The sequence below is a fragment of the Peromyscus maniculatus genome, chromosome 6 (genome assembly GCF_049852395.1).
Source record: "Peromyscus maniculatus bairdii isolate BWxNUB_F1_BW_parent chromosome 6, HU_Pman_BW_mat_3.1, whole genome shotgun sequence".
In the NCBI taxonomy this organism is placed as follows: domain Eukaryota; kingdom Metazoa; phylum Chordata; class Mammalia; order Rodentia; family Cricetidae; genus Peromyscus; species Peromyscus maniculatus.
Genome location: NC_134857.1, coordinates 74,958,404 through 74,975,934, shown reverse-complemented (window position 1 = coordinate 74,975,934; position 17,531 = coordinate 74,958,404). Strand labels below are relative to the sequence as shown.

The following is a 17,531-nucleotide window of genomic DNA, read 5'->3' as shown; positions in this document are numbered from 1 at the left end:
GTTACAAATCAGAAAATTTAAGTAAAGTGGTACAAAGTCCTTATAATTCAGTGCAGAAATCAGAATTGTATGCTATTCTGTTGGTATTAATGGATTATTCAGAACCTCTCAACATAGTAACTGACTCTCAGTATGCTGAAAGAGTGGTATTACATATTGAGACTGCAGAATTTATCCCTGATGCTTCAGAATTAACTTCACTATTTATTCAATTACAAGATACAATCAGGAAAAGGAGTCATCCTTTATATATAACTCACATCCGATCTCATACTGGTCTGCCAGGCCCTTTAGCACAAGGCAATGATGAGATTGATAAATTATTGATAGGAAATGTGCTGGAGGCCTCAGAATTTCATAAAAAACATCATGTCAATAGTAAAGGTTTAAAAAAGGATTTTTCCATAACCTGGCAACAAGCCAAAGAAATAGTAAAGAAATGTCCTACTTGTTCCTTCTATAATCAAACGCCATTACCAGCAGGATGTAACCCAAAGGGTACTCAGAGGAATGAAATCTGGCAGATGGATGTGTTTCACTTTGCAGAATTTGGAAAATTGAAATATGTACACCACACCATTGATACTTATTCAGGATTTCAATGGGCAACTGCTTTGAGTTCTGAAAAAGCTGATTCTGTAATCACTCATTTGCTAGAAGTTATGGCCATCATGGGTATACCTGCACAAATCAAAACTGACAATGCTCCATCATATGTCTCTGTTAAAATGAAACAGTTTTTTGCTTATTACAATATAAAGCATATTACAGGCATACCACATAATCCTACAGGTCAAGCAGTTATAGAAAGATCAAACAGAACTCTAAAGGATATGCTAAACAAACAGAAATGGGTTACAAAAACCCCCAGAAATAGACTGCATAATGCTCTTCTAACTTTGAATTTTCTGAATGCCAATGAGAAAGGAACAACAGCTGCAGAGAGACATTGGGTAATAGAAAAAACTACAGAATTAAATCAGCCTATATACTTTAAGGATGTGCTGACCTCAGAATGGAAACCAGGGTATGTATTACGTTGGGGACGAGGTTTTGCTTTTGTTTCTACAGGAGAAGATAAGCTGTGGGTACCATCAAAATTGATAAAGGTTCGATTTGAACAAGAGAAACCTCTTAATTAGAGAAGATGATAGTTCATCAACCAGCATGAACATCCAATTTAAACTAACTTGTACAGTAACACATGCCTTTTCATTTAATCAGATAATAACTTGCCAAAAGGGAACATCCCCAAAGTTAGTCTTGGGGAAAGGTTTTTGTTTTTGTCTTTTAGGAGAATGATGGTTAAGGAATCTGAAGAACACAAGACAAATGAGACAACTGAAGAAAAGGGACAAATCATCTATCCCAGGAAACAAAGTGAAATGGCGTATGGGTATATATAATCTAAAAAAAAAAAATTATGTCTTCTTAAATGTTTGTTTCTGCTTTTCTCTAAAGATTTAACACTATTGGTCTTCTAATAGTCCCAGTTCAATTAAAATTTAAAGCTGACTTTGGAGTTGGAGAATGGCTCTCTCCTTCTTTAAACTCAAGCATGTTGTTAAAATGAAAATACAAACTCCCTGTATCATGACAGAATAAAAGAGCCATTTTCTGCTATGGGACAGGACAAAAGTCAAATTAATTAAGGGACTATTCTATTATTAATCTCAACTCTTTGATTCTATTCTGATTCTTTAAACTTTTCTTAAAGTATAAATTTTATATCAAAATTTACAAGATTAATATATACATATACATTTTAAACTTTGTTAAGATATGAATGGTCATATAGAGTACTAACTAATTCTAGAAAAAAGGCTTCAATTAGCTGCATATATATGTCTTTGTGTTCGAGTCTCTTATCAGTTTTCTGCAGGAAATCACGGCCAGGCCTAACATCAACTGAAGTCTCCAGGAAGAAGATGGGGCCCCACAACAACAACAACAACAATTCCACGTGGTCAATAATAATATCACTAAACTGACAAACATCATCTACAGATCAGCTTTGAACTACAAGGTGCTCAGAGCAATTTTGAGATGACTAGCTGAGATGATCCAGTCTCAAAGACTACTTGAATAAGGACTTGAGATAAACCCTGAACTTTGGCTTTATACACAGACTGGATAATAATGAAGGATATAGTTACCTTTCCTAGAATTTGACAATTAACCTAAAATTTTTCTTTCAGGATAAAGATAACTTCGCCCATACCCAGCAGGAAGCAATTTTAAGAATATGACACCCACATTGCCAAAGAAGTGGTGTGGGGCAGGTGGTTTTTTGGTTCTTTTAATGGGTTTTGGGTCTGGGATAATTTTCATTGTTTAGGGGGGTTGGTTACAAGTTGTTGTCAAGGGTTAGGAAAAAGGCTAAGCAAAGGAGATTAGATTTAAGGTTCTTGTTTAAAAAAAAAAGAAAGAAAGAAAAGAAAAAAAAAGACAATTGCTAGTTTTAAATACTTTACATTATTACCAACTATTAGGATATAAAGAAATGAAAGTAGTTAGACATTACAATAGAAATTGTAGTCATATTAGATATGTTTTAAAAATTGAGCAGATATATTTTAGACAGGTCATCTTCAAACCCTTCAGAGATCTACCGAATATGGCATTTAAAATGTTTTAATAACTTAGAAATTTTTCTTTTTTGAGACATGTCGGCTCCTGGCAGTACCAATCTACTTCAGAGAAAATATGGGCATTGAAGAAACTGCATATGGAGTTAACTTTCATTGTGGCAAAAGTTAGCCACTGGACAACAAAGTATCCTCAAATCAACAGGACAAAATGGACAGACAGAACACGAAACAAAGGACTACCGATTCCTGCCAAAACAAGTGTGGTTATGGCTTTATCAAAAGGCATCTTCTGAGGCCAGGACAATATGGCACCATCCCTGAAGTGGCCTTCACAATCCGGAAAAGGTACAGTGCCCTTTTCTTAGAAGGCAGCTGAACAGGCAGTGGGCCGATGGCTTCTGGTGTGCAATGGAACAGCAACTGAAAGCTCACGCCTCTCAATAGTAGACTGGCATTTAATAGAGGGATGTGGAGAAGAAGGGGATGCTGAGATAAAGCCATATATACACAGCCAAGAAGAATGGACAGCTGAATTCAAAAACCATCAACAATTTCCAGAATTTAAAATCCTGAATCATGACAGGACACTAGTGGAATTCAGGTGTTTCTGGTACATGGACTGCTCTCACCCAATGTGAGGTTGAACTGTTGACCTTGTGTACAACCTACTTCACAAATGCGTCTGTCAGATAAGATAAGCCTATAGGCTGAAGATGATGCCCCAACACTGCTGAGAAACCTCAGGTGACTGTCCAGGCAGCTGGCTGTTTCTGTCAACTCACAAAATTTTTGGAAGTTGCTTTTGTGCACTTCCTGTTTTTATTTTTGTTAGCTAATATTATTTCCTTCTTGGGTCTCTGAGGGAGTTGAAGATTAGTTAGTTATAGTTGAAGATTAATTAGGATAGAAAGTGAATTAGATACATTTTGAACTTACTAAAATAGGATAGATAAGGGAATTATTTTCTCTGATTTGTCAAATACAAATGGACTAGACATCGTTTAGGTATTTGTTACTTGTATATATTGTATATAGTTATTGTACTTTTGTATATAGTTTTTCTTTTGTTAGTTATAACCTTTTGCCTTTTTTCTTTATATTAAAATAGAAAAGGGGAAATATGGTGATATTTTATTTGTACTGAAATGTTATTTTAATTTTATGTTAATAAATAAAGTTGCCCTGGGGTCAGAGCTATTAGAGCCATAGCAAGAGCATGGTGGTTAGAAGAGCTAGGTAGATTTCTGTGTGTTCAGGGATACAGCCAGTATTGGAGACATATGCCTTTAAGACCTGGAGGGCGGTACTTACAGGCAGTGATGAGGCAGTCATGTGGTTGGGTTTACAACCAATGAGAAGGCAGAACAGAAAGACTATTTAAACACAGACAAACAGGAAGTAGCTCTCTCTCTTGCGGGGAAACTAGGAGCACTGCAGGAGGTAAGATTTTATCTCTGAGCTCTGACCTCTCGGCTTGCTCTTTTACATTGGCTCTGTGTTTCTTATTTTAATAAGACGATTGGTTACATCAACAGTTCTTCTAGCCCAAAGTTCCAAATTCTTCTACATTTTCTCCAAAAACCAGTTCTGTGGCAAACACAACCACATGGCCTTTAGGCCTTTGGGATTATCATGTTGGAGGGATGTAGAAGAGTTTGGAACTTTGGGCTAGGAAAGCTGCTAAGTGCTTAGGGAAAGTATTACAGACCATTCTTTTGGGAATTGGAAGGTAAGAACACAGAGTGGATTCCGGGTTCATGAAGTCGCAGAGGAGACTTAGGACTGTCGTGAACGGGGTAGGGGCCATTACTGTGGGGTTTTGGTCAGGAATCTGGCTTTATTCTGCCTGTGTTTGGAGAACCCGAGTTGAATGGGGAGATGATGGACTGGCTTGCCTGGCATTGGAGGTTTCGGGACAGGAGTGGGTTTAAGCTGGTGCTGATGAAGCGGCTGTGACTGTTAAAGAGATTGATAGAGCTGGGAAGAAGCCTCAGATGCTGCCCTGGAACCCTTGGAAATGTCCTGAAGACAAAAGCCCCATTCATCAGAGACTCCTCAGGATCCAGATTTATTTAAAGGCAGGAAGCCTGGAGCTGCTTAGTGGCAAAGAAGAGCATTTGCTGCTCTTCCAGAGAACCCGGCACCCATCACCACCCGTAACTCCAACTCTAGGGGATCCAATGCCTTCTTCTGACCCCTGAGGCACCTACACACAGGTGGTACACACATAAATTAAAATAATTTTTAAAAAAAGCCCAAGGGGTTCTCTGTCCCTTGAAAGCAAAGGCATAGGAAAAGTGTTTCCCTAAGGTCAGCACACCTTGGTACTGGCTCTGGAGGAATGGAAGATGGGAGATTTGGGGGATTTAGGGAGCCGTGGAGAGCACCTGAGGAGGAGTCACCTTGGAGAGGCCCTGAGAGGTCATTGTGTGACGCCCGTGAAGGCGAAACTTAAGATGCAATGAAGACCTCGGGATACTGCAAATGGCCAGCAGTGTGCGAAGTCGGCCGGGGAGGGCAGCAGCTCCGGAGAGGAACAGCCTAGGAGAGGAGCCGCGTTGCTGCAGGTAGCAGAGCTGGAGTGGTGGAGCTACCGCGCCCTCTGGAGTCCGGCTGATCACATTGCACGCTCCAGATGCCTCAGAGCGGCAGCAGTCGGCTTTTTCCTGCTGGAGTTAAGACACTTTGGACTTTCTGTTGTGGTGGTTGTTTCAAAACACGGTCTTTCTTTTTTGTTTGTTTTAGTTTTTCGGTCTTTCCTTTTTGTTTGTTTGTTTTAGTTTTTTGAGACAGGGTCTCTACATAGTCCTGGCTGTCCTAGAACTTAACATACAGAGATCTCCCTGGGATTCACCTGGCCTGAGACAAGGCATTTTTATGTAGCACTGACTGGCTGGAGCTTGCTATGCAGACCAGATTGGCCTGGTTTCAAACTCACAGAGATCCTCCTGCCTCTGCTTCCTGAGTGCTGGCATTAAAGGCCTGCACTACCATGCCCGGCCTGAGAGTTTTAACTTTTCGTTTATTTGTTTGTTTGCTTTTCGAGACAGGGTTTCTGTGTGTAACAGCCCTGGCTATCCTAGAACTTGCTCTGTAGACTAGGCTGGCCTCAAACTCACAGACATCCGACTGCCTCTGCCTCCCGAGTGTTGGGATTAAAGGCGTGAGCTACCACCGCCTGGCACCGGGGATTATCTTAATTACATTGATTGATATTGGGGGGAAGCATCCACTGTGGGTGGTACCATTTCTTGGGCTTAGAGTCCTAGGCTTACTTATACAAGTGTATAAGTATATTAAGGTATGAGCAGAACTAGCATATGTGTGTTCACTTATTGCTCTTCTCTTGACTGTGGATATGGTGTGACCAGCTGCTACAAGTCTCTACTGCCTTGATTGACTGTAACCTGGAGTTGTGAGTCAAACAAGCCGTTTCTCCTTGAAGTTCCTCTGCCAGTGTATTTTATCTCGGCAATAGGAAAGGAAACTAAGACACAATCCCAATCTAATCATTACAACTTTGCTAAGAGGCCAGCGAGATGGCTCAGCAGGTGAAGCCACTGGCTACCAAGATGGACCAATGGAGTTTGATCATCAGGACCCACCTGGTGGAAGGAAAGATCTGGCATCCACAGTTGTCTTTTGACCTCCACAACACACTGTGGCACTTGGACACCTGCACGCACACAGAACACGCACATACTCAGGCAAACACACAAACACAAGATAAACAGGGGCTGGAGAAAGGGCTCCATGGTTCAGAGCATTGGCTGCTCTTGCAGAGACCCAGGTGTGGTTCCCAGCACTCCCATGGAGCCTCAGATGCACCTGTAACTCCAGCTTCAAGAAAACTGACCCCTGGCTGTAGCACAAATCTTAAAAGTTCTTATTAATAAAAACAAACCTGGAGCCAGATATTGGGGTGAATGCTGGAAGATCAGAGAAGCAGAACAAGCCACAGCTTCCTCACCTCGCCAATTCCTCAGCTGATCCTGTTTCCTCAGACTGGAAGCTTCTGAGACCTCATCCAAATGGATCTCAGCTGAACTGTTGCTCAAAAGCCTAAAAGCTTAACCAGGCTCTAGTTCCTGGTTTTCATGCCTTATATGCCTTTCTGCTTTCTGACATCATTTCCTGGGATTAAAGACGTGAGTCACCACGCCTGGCTGTTTCCAGTGTGGCTTTAAACTCAGAGATCCAAATGGATCTCTGCCTCTCAAGTGATAGGATTAAAGGTGTGTGTGCCACCATTTTCTGGCCTCTATATCTAGTGGCTGTTCTGTTCTCTGACCCCAGATAAGTTTATTAGGGTGCACAATACTTTGGGGAACACAATATCACCACACCTGGCTTCTGAGGACACCTGCACTTACATGTGCATATCCCAACAGAGACACATACAGATAATTAAAAATAATAAAAGATTATTAAAAAATAAATAGGGGGCTTGAAAGTTGGCTCAATGATTAAGAGCACATGTTGCTTTGCAGAGAACCCAGATTCTATTCCCAGCACCCACGTGGCTGTTCACAACGGTCTAACTCCAGTCCCAGGGAATCTAGTTCTCCCTGGACATCTGCAGGCACTGCACACATGTGGTACACACACATACATGAAGGCAAAACACTCATACACATAAAATAATAAAATAAACAAACCCTATAAAAAAAAAAAACTACAGTCATAAAAGAAGCAGAACAAAGCCGGGCGGTGGCGGCTCATTCCTTTTATCCCAGCACTCGGGAGACAGAGGCAGACAGGGCTGTGAGTTCAAGGCCAGCCTGGTCTACAGAGTGAGAACCAGGACAGTCAAGGTTACACAGAGAAACCCTGTCTTGAAAAAAAGAAGCAGAACAAATAAATAAGTTTAATTAATGGAAACCTTACTAAAATATAGAAAGCATTTGCAACAGAGACCAGGACTAGAATTTCCAGTTGTATTTCTTGGGTTATGGGGTATTAATCCAAATCATTCTAAACTTTTTTTTTTTTTTTTGGTGGGGGGAGTTTTTGGTTTTTTGTTTGTTTTTGTTTTGGTGTTAGGGGTTAAAATTGGGGCCTTGGTTATGCCCAGGAAGCATGACCACTGAGACACTCTTGCGGCACTTTTTTATTTTTATTTTTTTGGTTTTTCGGGGTAACCCTGACTCTCCTGGAACTCTCTTTGTAGGCTTGGCTGGCCTGGAACTCACAGAGATCCACCTGCCTCTGCCTCCCGGGTGCTGGGATTAAAGGCGTGCGCCACCCAGCCCGGTGGGTGTAAGTGTTTGTAGCAGTTGGATGAACAAAGGGCAATGGCAAACAGGGAGTTCGCATGTGATGACTGATCTGGCACTTTTTAAAAGGTCATGCTCGAACTGCCATCCACAGTAGTGCATGCGTGCGTGCGTGCGTGCGCGGCGTCTGTGTGTGTTTAAGAAAGTCTCAGTATGTAGCTCTATGTAGCCCAGGTTGGCCTCGAAACTGCAGTTCAGATCTGGGTACGATGGTGTACCTTTTAATAGCACTTGGAAGGTGAAGGCAGGGGGACCAGGAATTCAGCCTCAGCTCCACAGCGAATTTTGCAGGCATTCTTTCTCAAACGGCAACCACAAAAACCCCCATAACAGAGAAGAGCAGAGGAAGGAGTAAATTACAATCCTCCTGTCTCAGACTGCAGAGGGCTAACGCCTGGCACCAGGCCCTGCTGTGCAGAGCCCTCACAGCGTCTCCAGGCGTCTGTCAGCAGCTGTGGGTCTAGGAGCCAACTCCACAGCACGGCAGCAGGCACCGCCGGATTACCTGTCCTTCCACGGCTGCTGCGGCGCCTACAAGTCCCAGAACGCATCGCGGGGCGCGGAGGCGGGGCGGCGGGGAGGCCGAGTTTTGTGATTGGCGACCAGCGCTCGGCCAATCGGAGGCGCTGTTGTTAGCCAGTCCCGGAGCCGGTCCGCAGAGGGAAGGTGGCAAGATGGTGTTGGAGAGCACTATGGTTTGGTGAGGAACTTCGGCCCTGGCCGGGGGGCGCGTCCGGGTCGCGGGTGCGCTTGGCGCCGGGGTCCTAGGGCCTGGGGTGGGGACGGGGCCGCCGGGCGATGTGTGGCCTTGGGGCCCGCGGGAGACAGGCCGGCGACTCCCTGAGTCATCCCGGCCCAGGAACGCAGGCCCCGGAACCCCGGTTCCCGGACCGGCCTGCCTTGAGCCTGGGTCTCGGACCCTGCCTTCCGGGCCTCCGGTGGAGGAGCTAGGGGCAGAGGCCAACCGCCCCATCCACTCGTCTCCAACTTCATTGCCTTCCCCTGTACTTTTCCTCACGTAAACCTTATAGCAGCCTTTAGGGAAAAGAGCCCTTCATTTCTTAGTGAGTCGGAAGGAGTCTGGGTGATTTGATTTGCTCAAGTCACACAGCAAATTTAAGTGGTCGTGATACGCAGGAGTCAAATTAAAAGACAGTGCTCTTCTCCAGTGAATTAACTACCAGTTTCCTACTTGGGATGAGTAGCTATTATGAGTTGAAAAAGAAAAAGAAATTTAAAAAAAAATAAAGCTGAGGACATTTTTTCCCCCCAGGGCTACAAAAGGGTTTTATTTTTGTAGATACTGGGAATTGAATCCAGAGCCTTGTGAATGCTGGGAACGTGCTCCATCAATAAGCCACAGCCACACCCCTTTTTATTGCTTTTATTACTTGTCATCATTATTTTTTAGATGGAGTTTTGACACCATAGCTCAGGCTGGCTTTGAAGCGTTGGTCAAGAAGATGCATAGGCTGGCCTTGAACTTGGAATCTTCTGTTTCCACCTCCCAAGTATGTAGGCTTATAAGCCTGAGTCACCAGGCTCATGTTTACCTTTGGAGATTGGCTAGCATTGCCCACTGAAATAGCAGATGCTGCCAGACTCTATGGCTCGGGCTTGTATTTCCAGCACTTGGGAGGTGAGGCAGGGGATTCCATGAGTCAGGACTACCTAGCAAGACTGTCTCAAAACAGCACAACCAGAATGCCCAGCTAACTTTGAATTTCAGGCAAATGATGAGTAGTTTTTAGTATAAAAAGTGATTTTAAGTACAATCCAAATGCTTCTTAAAAGTTACTCAGTGCAGCTGGAGAGTCCGCCCGGTGGTTTAGAGCACTTGCTGATCTTGCAGATGACCTGAGTTGAGTTTCCAGCACCCACATTGTATCTACACAGCTGCCTTCTTGACGGGTCCAGAAGATCCAGTGCCTTTGACCTCTGTAGGCACACATACAATTAAAAACAGTACAAACAAATCTTAAAAGTTACTGTTGTTCGTCGGAAATTAAAGTGTAATCTCACGTCCTCTGTTTTCTAAGTTGTTCGCTTCTAAGAGAGCATGTTAAAGTAGAAGGAAGACAGACTTGGGATCCAAGGTCTGTTTTCTGGCACTTAACCTTTTGCACATTCTGGGAGAACTGTGGTTACGTATCTCGTAGTACACATAGGTAAGATATTAAGATATATGTGGTGGCGCTCTATAGAGTACAGAGTGCTCTAGTGCCATGGTGTTTGGGAAGTCCTCAGATTTTTAACAGAGATGGTTGGTTTAAGGTGGAATGGATCGCGGTAGGAAGAAATCACTACTGAAGAGCTTGCACTCTCTTGTGTACCTCGGTGAGGAGATTCTGAGGGTGATGGAGGCAGACCTTTGTGCAGACTGGCTCTGGTTAAGAACACTGATCTGACCAGGTGTTGTGGTCCACACCTGTGATCATGCACAGGAGAGGCTGAGACAGGAGTGTCACGAGGTGAGGCCAGCTTGGAGTACATAACGAGGTCCTGTTTCCACCCCGTCCCCCCAAAAGTTTAGATTGATCTGTAGAAGGAAAGAGTAGGACCGGAGACTTTAGCCGTCAGTGTGACCGCCCAGGCACGGAATAGTGAGAGCCCTTCTGTTTCCAGTGGTCTTCATTTCTAGGCGTCAGTTTTCTGTAGCGGGCTATTTTAAAATACATGTGTTTTGACGTTAGTCTTAAGTCAGACTCTTTCTTTCTGTTTTTTTTTTTTTTTTTTTTTTTGCTTTTTGAGACCGTTTCTTTGTGTAGCTTTGCGCCTTTCCTGGATCTCACTCTGTAGCCCAGGCTGGCCTCAAACTCACAAAGATCTGCCTGCCTCTGCCTTTGCCTCCCAAGTGCTGGGATTAAAGGCGTGCGCCGCCGCCGCCGCCGCCGCCGCCGCCGCCGCCGCCGCCACCACCACCACCACCACCACCACTCGGCTCTTTTGTTTTTTGTTTTTGTTTTGGAGACAGGGTTTCTCTGTAAATAGCCATGACTGTGTTGGAACTCACTTTGTAGACCAGGCTGGCCTCAAACTCACAGAGATCCACCTGCCTCTGCCTCCTGAGTTCTGAGATGAGAGGTGTGTGTCGTCCCTGTCTTTCCGTCCCCGTGTCCGTCCGTCCCCCCCCCCCCCCCCCCCCCCCCCCCCGGTCTTGTTAGTTTTTATGCCTGTATCACACTTGGGTAGTAGACTAGCCTTGAGCTCACTGGAGCTCGGTTTTTGTTGTGTTATCTCAAGCCAGACGTGCTGGTACATACCTGTAATCCCAGCACTTAGGAGCCCGCAGTCATGCTCTGCGGCCTGTCCTGTATTTGACAGGTGGATTGCTTGATGGTGGCCAGGGCCTTGTTCATGCTGGGCAAGCACCTACCGCAGAACTGCATCCTGGCTGTAGTCAGTATTAAACGTCTGATGTCATGGAAAGCTTGGGTAATACCCTAGGTCCAGTGTTGTTATGATTTTGGGTGTGAAGGAGAGAATTGCATGCTGCTGAGGGAAGGCAGGTCTAAGAATACAAATAACGTTACCCCATTCAGATCAAGCTGGAGATAGGGAAAGCTGGGCCGGCAGTGTGGTGTTTTGTTTTGAGACAGAATCTTGCTAAGTAGCCCTACCTGGAATTCCCTGTAGTCCTCCTGCCTCTGGAATCCTGGGATTAACATTAACAGTGTGGTTTTTTTAGAGATAGGGTTTCTCTGTGTAGCTTTTTGTCTTTCCTGGAACTCACTCTGTAGCCCAGGCTGGCCTCAAACTCACAGAGATCCGCCTGCCTCTCGAGTGCTGGGATTAAAGGCGTGCGCCGCCACCGCCTGGCTCAACAATGTGGTTTTTAAGGGGTGCATGCGTAGGTGGTAAGGTGTCTGTTTTCCACCGGGAGCCACTCTCCTCCCCAGTGGCTGAGGACAGTGCTTTGTTGTCACTGCCGTCAGTTTCTCCCCCTCTCTAAAGCCCCTCTCACCCTCTCACCTTTCCCCCACTTCGTAGCTGTTCCTCCAAACCCTGCTTGAAGCCTCTTGTTTTTATATGTGGACTTGCCACTTTATTTGACCTGTTCAATCCGTGGATCCCTGGGATGAGAGACCCAATTCCCAGTGAAAGAGTGGGCCTTAGAGAAATAAGCACTTTCTTAGAGAAAAAATTAACCAGGGGCTCGAGTGATGTTCAGTGGTCAAAAGAGCACTGGCTACTCTTACATGGGACATTTCCCAGCATCGACATGTTTCAGACCGTCTGGAACTCCAGTTCCAGGGGATCCAACACCCGCTTCTGGCCTCCATAGGCACCAGGCATGCACATGAGTACATATGTGCAGACAATGGCCATACACATAAATACAATTTTAAAAAAGGAAGTGGCAAAATGAGAACATGAACCTGGGCCTCAGCACTACCTGATGTTCCTGTTTCTTTTTTTTTTTTTTTCAATAAATTAACTCCCTTGCCATTTTTGGTTCTATTTATTATCAGATAAATTTTTATAAAGTGATAAGAAGGTTATCACTGAGCCAGAGTTTGACTTTGGAGTAAAGTGTCTTGTTCTGGGCATTGCTCCCTTCCCTTAGCACAAGCAGTGTCACTGGCTAGAAAAACTCCTAGACCTCAGGGGTCATCAAGAGTAGGTCCCAGGCCAGGCGGTGGTGGCGCACACCTCTAATCATAGCAGAGCCAAGTGGATTTCTGTGAGTTCGAGGTCAGCCTGGTCTACAGAGCGAGATCCAGGACAGGTGCAAAGCTACACAGAGAAACCCTGTCTCGGAAAACCAAAAAAAAAAAAGAGTTGCTCTTTTTTCCCTCCCCGGACAGTGTGGACAACAGTGAGTACATGCGGAACGGAGACTTCCTTCCCACCCGGCTGCAGGCCCAGCAGGATGCCGTCAACATCGTGTGTCACTCCAAGACCAGGAGCAACCCCGAGAATAACGTGGGCCTCATCACACTGGCCAAGTACGTGGGACCCAGGAGTGGGGCTCTGAAGGTGGGTGGTGCTCCGTGTAGGGTTTGTAGGTGGCTGCCCTGTGTTGAGAGCACAGGCCGCTTCTCCCTCTCCCTTCCTGTGCTTCCTACCTAAGGAAGGCCGAAGTCAGCGCAGCTTGTTGGGTGGGGAGGGCGTGTTGACTTTTTTTTCTCCACAGTTTTTCGTGTTGCTCTGGCTAACTGCAAACTTGATGTGTACCTCAGGCTGTCTTACACTCACACAGGCTCTCCTACCCCTGTCTCCCGGGTTCTGGGAGACAGGCCTGCACCACCATGCTCAGCTGTTGACGTTTTCTTGTCATTTTTATGTAAGGGTGACCCCAGGGCCTCCTGGGGGCTAGGCAAGTGCTCTACCACTTAGCTCTAGCCCTAACCTTTCGGGTTTTCTTGCTTTCTTTCTTAAAATGTACTTATTTTGTATTTTATATCTATTTATATGAATTTTTCCTGCATCTATGTATGTATACATGCATGGTACCCACAGAGGTCAGAAAAGGGGTTCACGTCCCCTTGTACTGGAGTTACAGCTGGAAAATGAATCTGGGGCCTCTGCAAGAGCAGTAACTGTTTTACTGCTTTTAACCAGTGAACCATCTCTTCAGCTTTTTTTTTTTTTTTTTTTTATTTTGAGACAGGGTCTCATTATATAGCCTTGGCTGGCATCAGACTTAGAGATCTGCTGCCTCTGCCGACCCCACGCAGATTAAAGGCGTGCACCATCTTGTCCTTCAGGAGACCCTATCTTTCTTTCTTTTTTTTTTTTAATGTGCATTGGTGTTTGACCTGCATGTATGTCTGTGAGAGGGAGTCCGACCCACTGGAACTTGAGTTACAGACAGTTGTGAGCTGCCATGTGGATGGGTGCTGGGAATTGAACCCAGGTTCTCTAGAAGAGCAGCTGATGCTCTTAACTGCTGAGCCATCTCTCCAGCCCCCAGGAGACCCTATCTTAAAAAGATAAAAGTTGTTTTTAAGGTCTCTAAAGAAAACATGAATAGCCATGTGGTGGTGGCACACACCTTTAATCCCAGCACTTGGGAGGCAGAGGCAGGTGGATCTCTGTGAGTTCGAGGCCAGCCTGGTCTACACAGTGAGTTCCAGGACAGCCAGGGCTACACAGAGAAACCCTGTCTCGAAAAATCCAAACTAAAGAGGAGTAGAATGGGAGTGGCTGGGTGGCAGGTGTGAGGTCTGAACTCACTGCCATGCTTTGCTCACACCTAGTGACTGTGAAGTGCTGACCACACTCACCCCTGACACTGGCCGCATCCTCTCCAAGCTCCATACCGTCCAACCCAAGGGGAAGATCACCTTCTGCACTGGCATCCGAGTGGCCCATGTGAGTCCTGCTGGCTCCCTGCTGGGAGGATCAGTGACCATTTTTCTTCAGAACTGTAATCTAGAGCTAGATGGAGCAAGACGAGAGATGGCTGAGAGCAGTGATTCTCACACTTCCTAAGGCTGTGACCCTTTAATACAGCTCCTCGTGCTGTGGTGACCCCAACCATAAAATTATTTCGTTGCTACTTCATAACTGTAATTTTGTTACTGTTATGAACTGTAATGTAAATATCTGTTTTTCGCTAGTCTTAGGTGACCCCCATGAAAGGGCCATTCAACCCCCAACCCATTTCGTGACCCACGGGTTGAGAACCACTGACCTAGAGGAAGCTTACTCAGTATAGAAAGGTTGGGACAGACAAGCATGAGGAACGTAAAGGGAAAGTCTGAGAACTGAGAAGTGGTCTTACACTTTGATCCACTGAGGCACAGCGGAAAGATGGTAGACTTGAGGTTCTTAGATCACGTAAGGAGAAGAGGGGAGGGTGACCCAGGGAGGAACTCACGCTTCCTGCACTGACGAGGAGGAACTTGTTTTCCTTTCCAAGCTGGCTCTGAAGCACCGGCAGGGTAAGAACCACAAGATGCGCATCATCGCCTTCGTGGGTAGCCCTGTGGAGGACAACGAGAAGGACGTGAGTCCCCGGCAGCCCTCAGGCAGAGCCGGTTACATTCGGCAGTGTCCTGAAGGACTTAGAACTGGGCAGAGGTGTTGGGCGCGGCATCTGGGGGTGGTGGATGTGTGATTTCAGTGTGGTGTCAGACCTTTGGTAGGCTGCTGGATTTCTGTGTGCTCTCTGAGGCAAGTTCAGTCCTCTCTACATAGAATCAATTTCTTCATTTTTCTTCCTTTCTTCGTAGCTGGTGAAACTAGCCAAACGCCTCAAGAAAGAAAAAGTGAATGTTGACATCATCAATTTTGGGGAAGAGGTAAGTCAGGATTACAGGACGTGAGATCTGATCCACTTGGTTATGAACAGGGCAGCCCCCCTCCCCCTGGAGACGGTGAGGCGCAGTGAGTGAAGGAGCTGTCTGTCTGTCTTGTGCTCTCTGCTCTGCAGGAGGTGAACACAGAGAAGCTGACGGCCTTTGTGAACACACTGAATGGCAAGGACGGAACCGGATCACATCTGGTGACAGTGCCTCCCGGGCCCAGCTTGGCCGATGCCCTCATCAGTTCTCCTATTCTGGCTGGTGAAGGCGGTGCCATGCTGGGTCTTGGTGCCAGTGACTTTGAGTTTGGAGTAGATCCCAGTGCTGATCCTGAGTTGGCCCTCGTAAGCAACTACTGACCCTGGCTGGGTTCTGCTCTCTACAGATAGCCAGCTGGTGGGACTAGACCGTCCTGAGCACTTCCCTGCTATGGTTTTCGTAGACCTTTCACTCCCGTCTCTGAGGTTCTTCTTTCCCGTAGCGTTTACCACAGACTGGAAGGCGCCCTCCTGTGTCCTCTAGGCACGGTGTCGACCGCAGCTCTCAGTAACTGACTTGTCTTGCTCTTCACCAGGCCCTTCGTGTTTCTATGGAAGAGCAGCGGCAGCGGCAGGAGGAGGAGGCCCGGCGGGCTGCTGCGGCCTCCGCGGCCGAGGCTGGAATTGCTGCATCTGGGACTGAAGGTGAAAGAGGTGGATTCTGAAGTCCCGGGCCTGAGGGGGGCCATTTCCAGCTGGAGTGGGGAGGCTGGGCTCGGCTTGGGGAGGGGCATGGCCAGCCCTGTGGAATGTCCACCAGGTCTTCCCTGCCCTCCGTCCTTTCCCAGACTCGGACGATGCCCTCCTGAAGATGACCATCAGCCAGCAGGAGTTTGGCCGCGCTGGCCTTCCTGACCTAAGCAGCATGACTGAAGAGGAGCAGATTGCCTACGCCATGCAGATGTCCCTGCAGGGGGCAGGTGAGCCGGGGCTGCGTGGCAGGGCCTTGGCAGAGGTTGTAGTGAGGAGACGGCGCTGAGCAGATGTGTTTCTCCTTTCCTAGAGTTTGGTCAGGCAGAGTCCGCTGACATCGATGCCAGCTCAGCCATGGACACATCGGAGCCAGTTAAGGTGAGGCCAGCAATGACCTCTGACCGGTCGGGTTTGAGATCCCCCGAATTTAGATCCTCAGCCTTTTAGGGCTGGGGCCATTCCTCCCTAGCATTTCATAAACGAGGCCTCTGAGGGACATAGATGTGGGATTTTTTTTTTTTTTTTAAATCTGTAAACCTTGCCAAGGTAACAGTTAATTGGAGAAGTGTTCCGTTGTCCTGGAATTTTCTAGTGGGAGTGATAAGGAGTGTTAGGTGTTCCCCTGCAGGAAAGCTGCACGTGGTGGTGTCGGGTTTTATCCTCTGAGCCCAGTTAGCAGAGGTCTTGGGCTTCTGTGCTTCTGGTAATGCTCACACCATGTGTGGGCACGGATCTCGCTCACTTGTCCCTTCCCTTCCCTTGGTGGTACACCCCACCCCTGCAGTCAGGAGTGGGCAGCATCGTGCTCCTGACCCAGCGCCCCAGCTCACGGTGTCCTTTTTCAGGAGGAGGATGACTACGATGTGATGCAAGACCCAGAGTTCCTCCAGAGTGTCCTGGAGAACCTTCCAGGCGTGGATCCCAACAACGAAGCCATTCGAAATGCAATGGGGTCTCTGGCCTCCCAGGCCACCAAGGACGGCAAGAAGGACAAGAAAGAGGAGGACAAGAAGTGAGACTGGAGGGGGGCTGGCTGAGTCTGCCCGGGGACTGTACAGACGGGGTTGGATCTGGACTTAGATGTGCTAGCTGCAGCCTTTGCAACCTGAATAAAGCTTGGCAAATTTTTCCCTTTTGCTTCAAGTAGTGGTAGCATCACATGTGAGGAGTTGACCTGAAGGAATGTCCTCCATTTCCTGCTCTGCAGATGGCTCCTTCCTCTCCTTTCCATCCCTGACAGGTCCTCAGGTTCCTTTCCTTTGTCATTAAGAGAAGCTTGGCTGTGGATCCACTGTTAGGTCCCAGGGCCCCTGAGGTGCACAGAGAACAGCACCCACCATGACCGCAGTCTAGGGATGAGCTGATTGGTAATGAACAGTCCATGTCTGGGAGGTCAAAGAATGATTAGTTACGTAGTTATTTATCTTTGAGACAGGGTCTCACTGTGTAGTCCTGGCTCGTCTGTATTCATTAAGTATACTAAATTGACCTCAAACTCAGAGATCCATCAGTCTCTGCCTCCCAATTGCAGGGAATAAAGGCGTGCGCCGCCATGCTTGGCTCAAAAGAGAATTGTAAGGGGTCTGGCAAAATGGTCCAGCAGATAAAGGCACTTGCCATCAAAACATGATAAGGATTTTTTTAAGAGTTTTTGTATATGGGCCAGGTGGTGGTGGTACA

The 17,531-nt window shown here is 46.7% G+C and overlaps 1 protein-coding gene across 5 annotated transcripts; it reads left to right on the top strand.

The window, feature by feature from the left end:
* The first annotated feature begins 8,418 nt into the window (after positions 1 to 8,418).
* Psmd4 (proteasome 26S subunit ubiquitin receptor, non-ATPase 4) lies at positions 8,419 to 16,979 on the top strand. Of its 5 annotated transcripts, none has more exons than XM_076574555.1 (11): positions 8,523 to 8,567; positions 9,279 to 9,378; positions 12,676 to 12,816; positions 14,071 to 14,185; positions 14,736 to 14,822; positions 15,049 to 15,117; positions 15,249 to 15,464; positions 15,695 to 15,803; positions 15,947 to 16,078; positions 16,162 to 16,229; positions 16,697 to 16,979. In XM_076574555.1, exons 3-11 carry the CDS (start codon positions 12,695 to 12,697, stop codon positions 16,865 to 16,867), a joined length of 1,089 nt encoding a protein of 362 aa, XP_076430670.1. In that variant the 5' UTR covers positions 8,523 to 8,567; positions 9,279 to 9,378; positions 12,676 to 12,694; the 3' UTR covers positions 16,868 to 16,979. The 5 variants fall into 5 exon arrangements, with proteins under 5 accessions (XP_006994844.1, XP_006994845.1, XP_076430669.1 ...); XM_076574553.1 differs by having other exon boundaries at positions 8,549 to 8,567; positions 15,695 to 15,812; XM_006994782.4 differs by lacking the exon at positions 9,279 to 9,378 and having other exon boundaries at positions 8,419 to 8,567; positions 15,695 to 15,812.
* Positions 16,980 to 17,531: the final 552 nt, after the last annotated feature.

Coding starts and splice junctions, on each gene's coding strand:
- Psmd4 (XM_006994782.4), top strand. CDS start 8,542: ATGGTGTTGGAGAGCACTATGGTTTG. Junction 12,817..14,070: donor GGCCTCATCACACTGGCCAA/GTACGTGGGACC, acceptor GCTCACACCTAG/TGACTGTGAAGTGCTGACCA. Junction 14,186..14,735: donor CTGGCATCCGAGTGGCCCAT/GTGAGTCCTGCT, acceptor TTCCTTTCCAAG/CTGGCTCTGAAGCACCGGCA.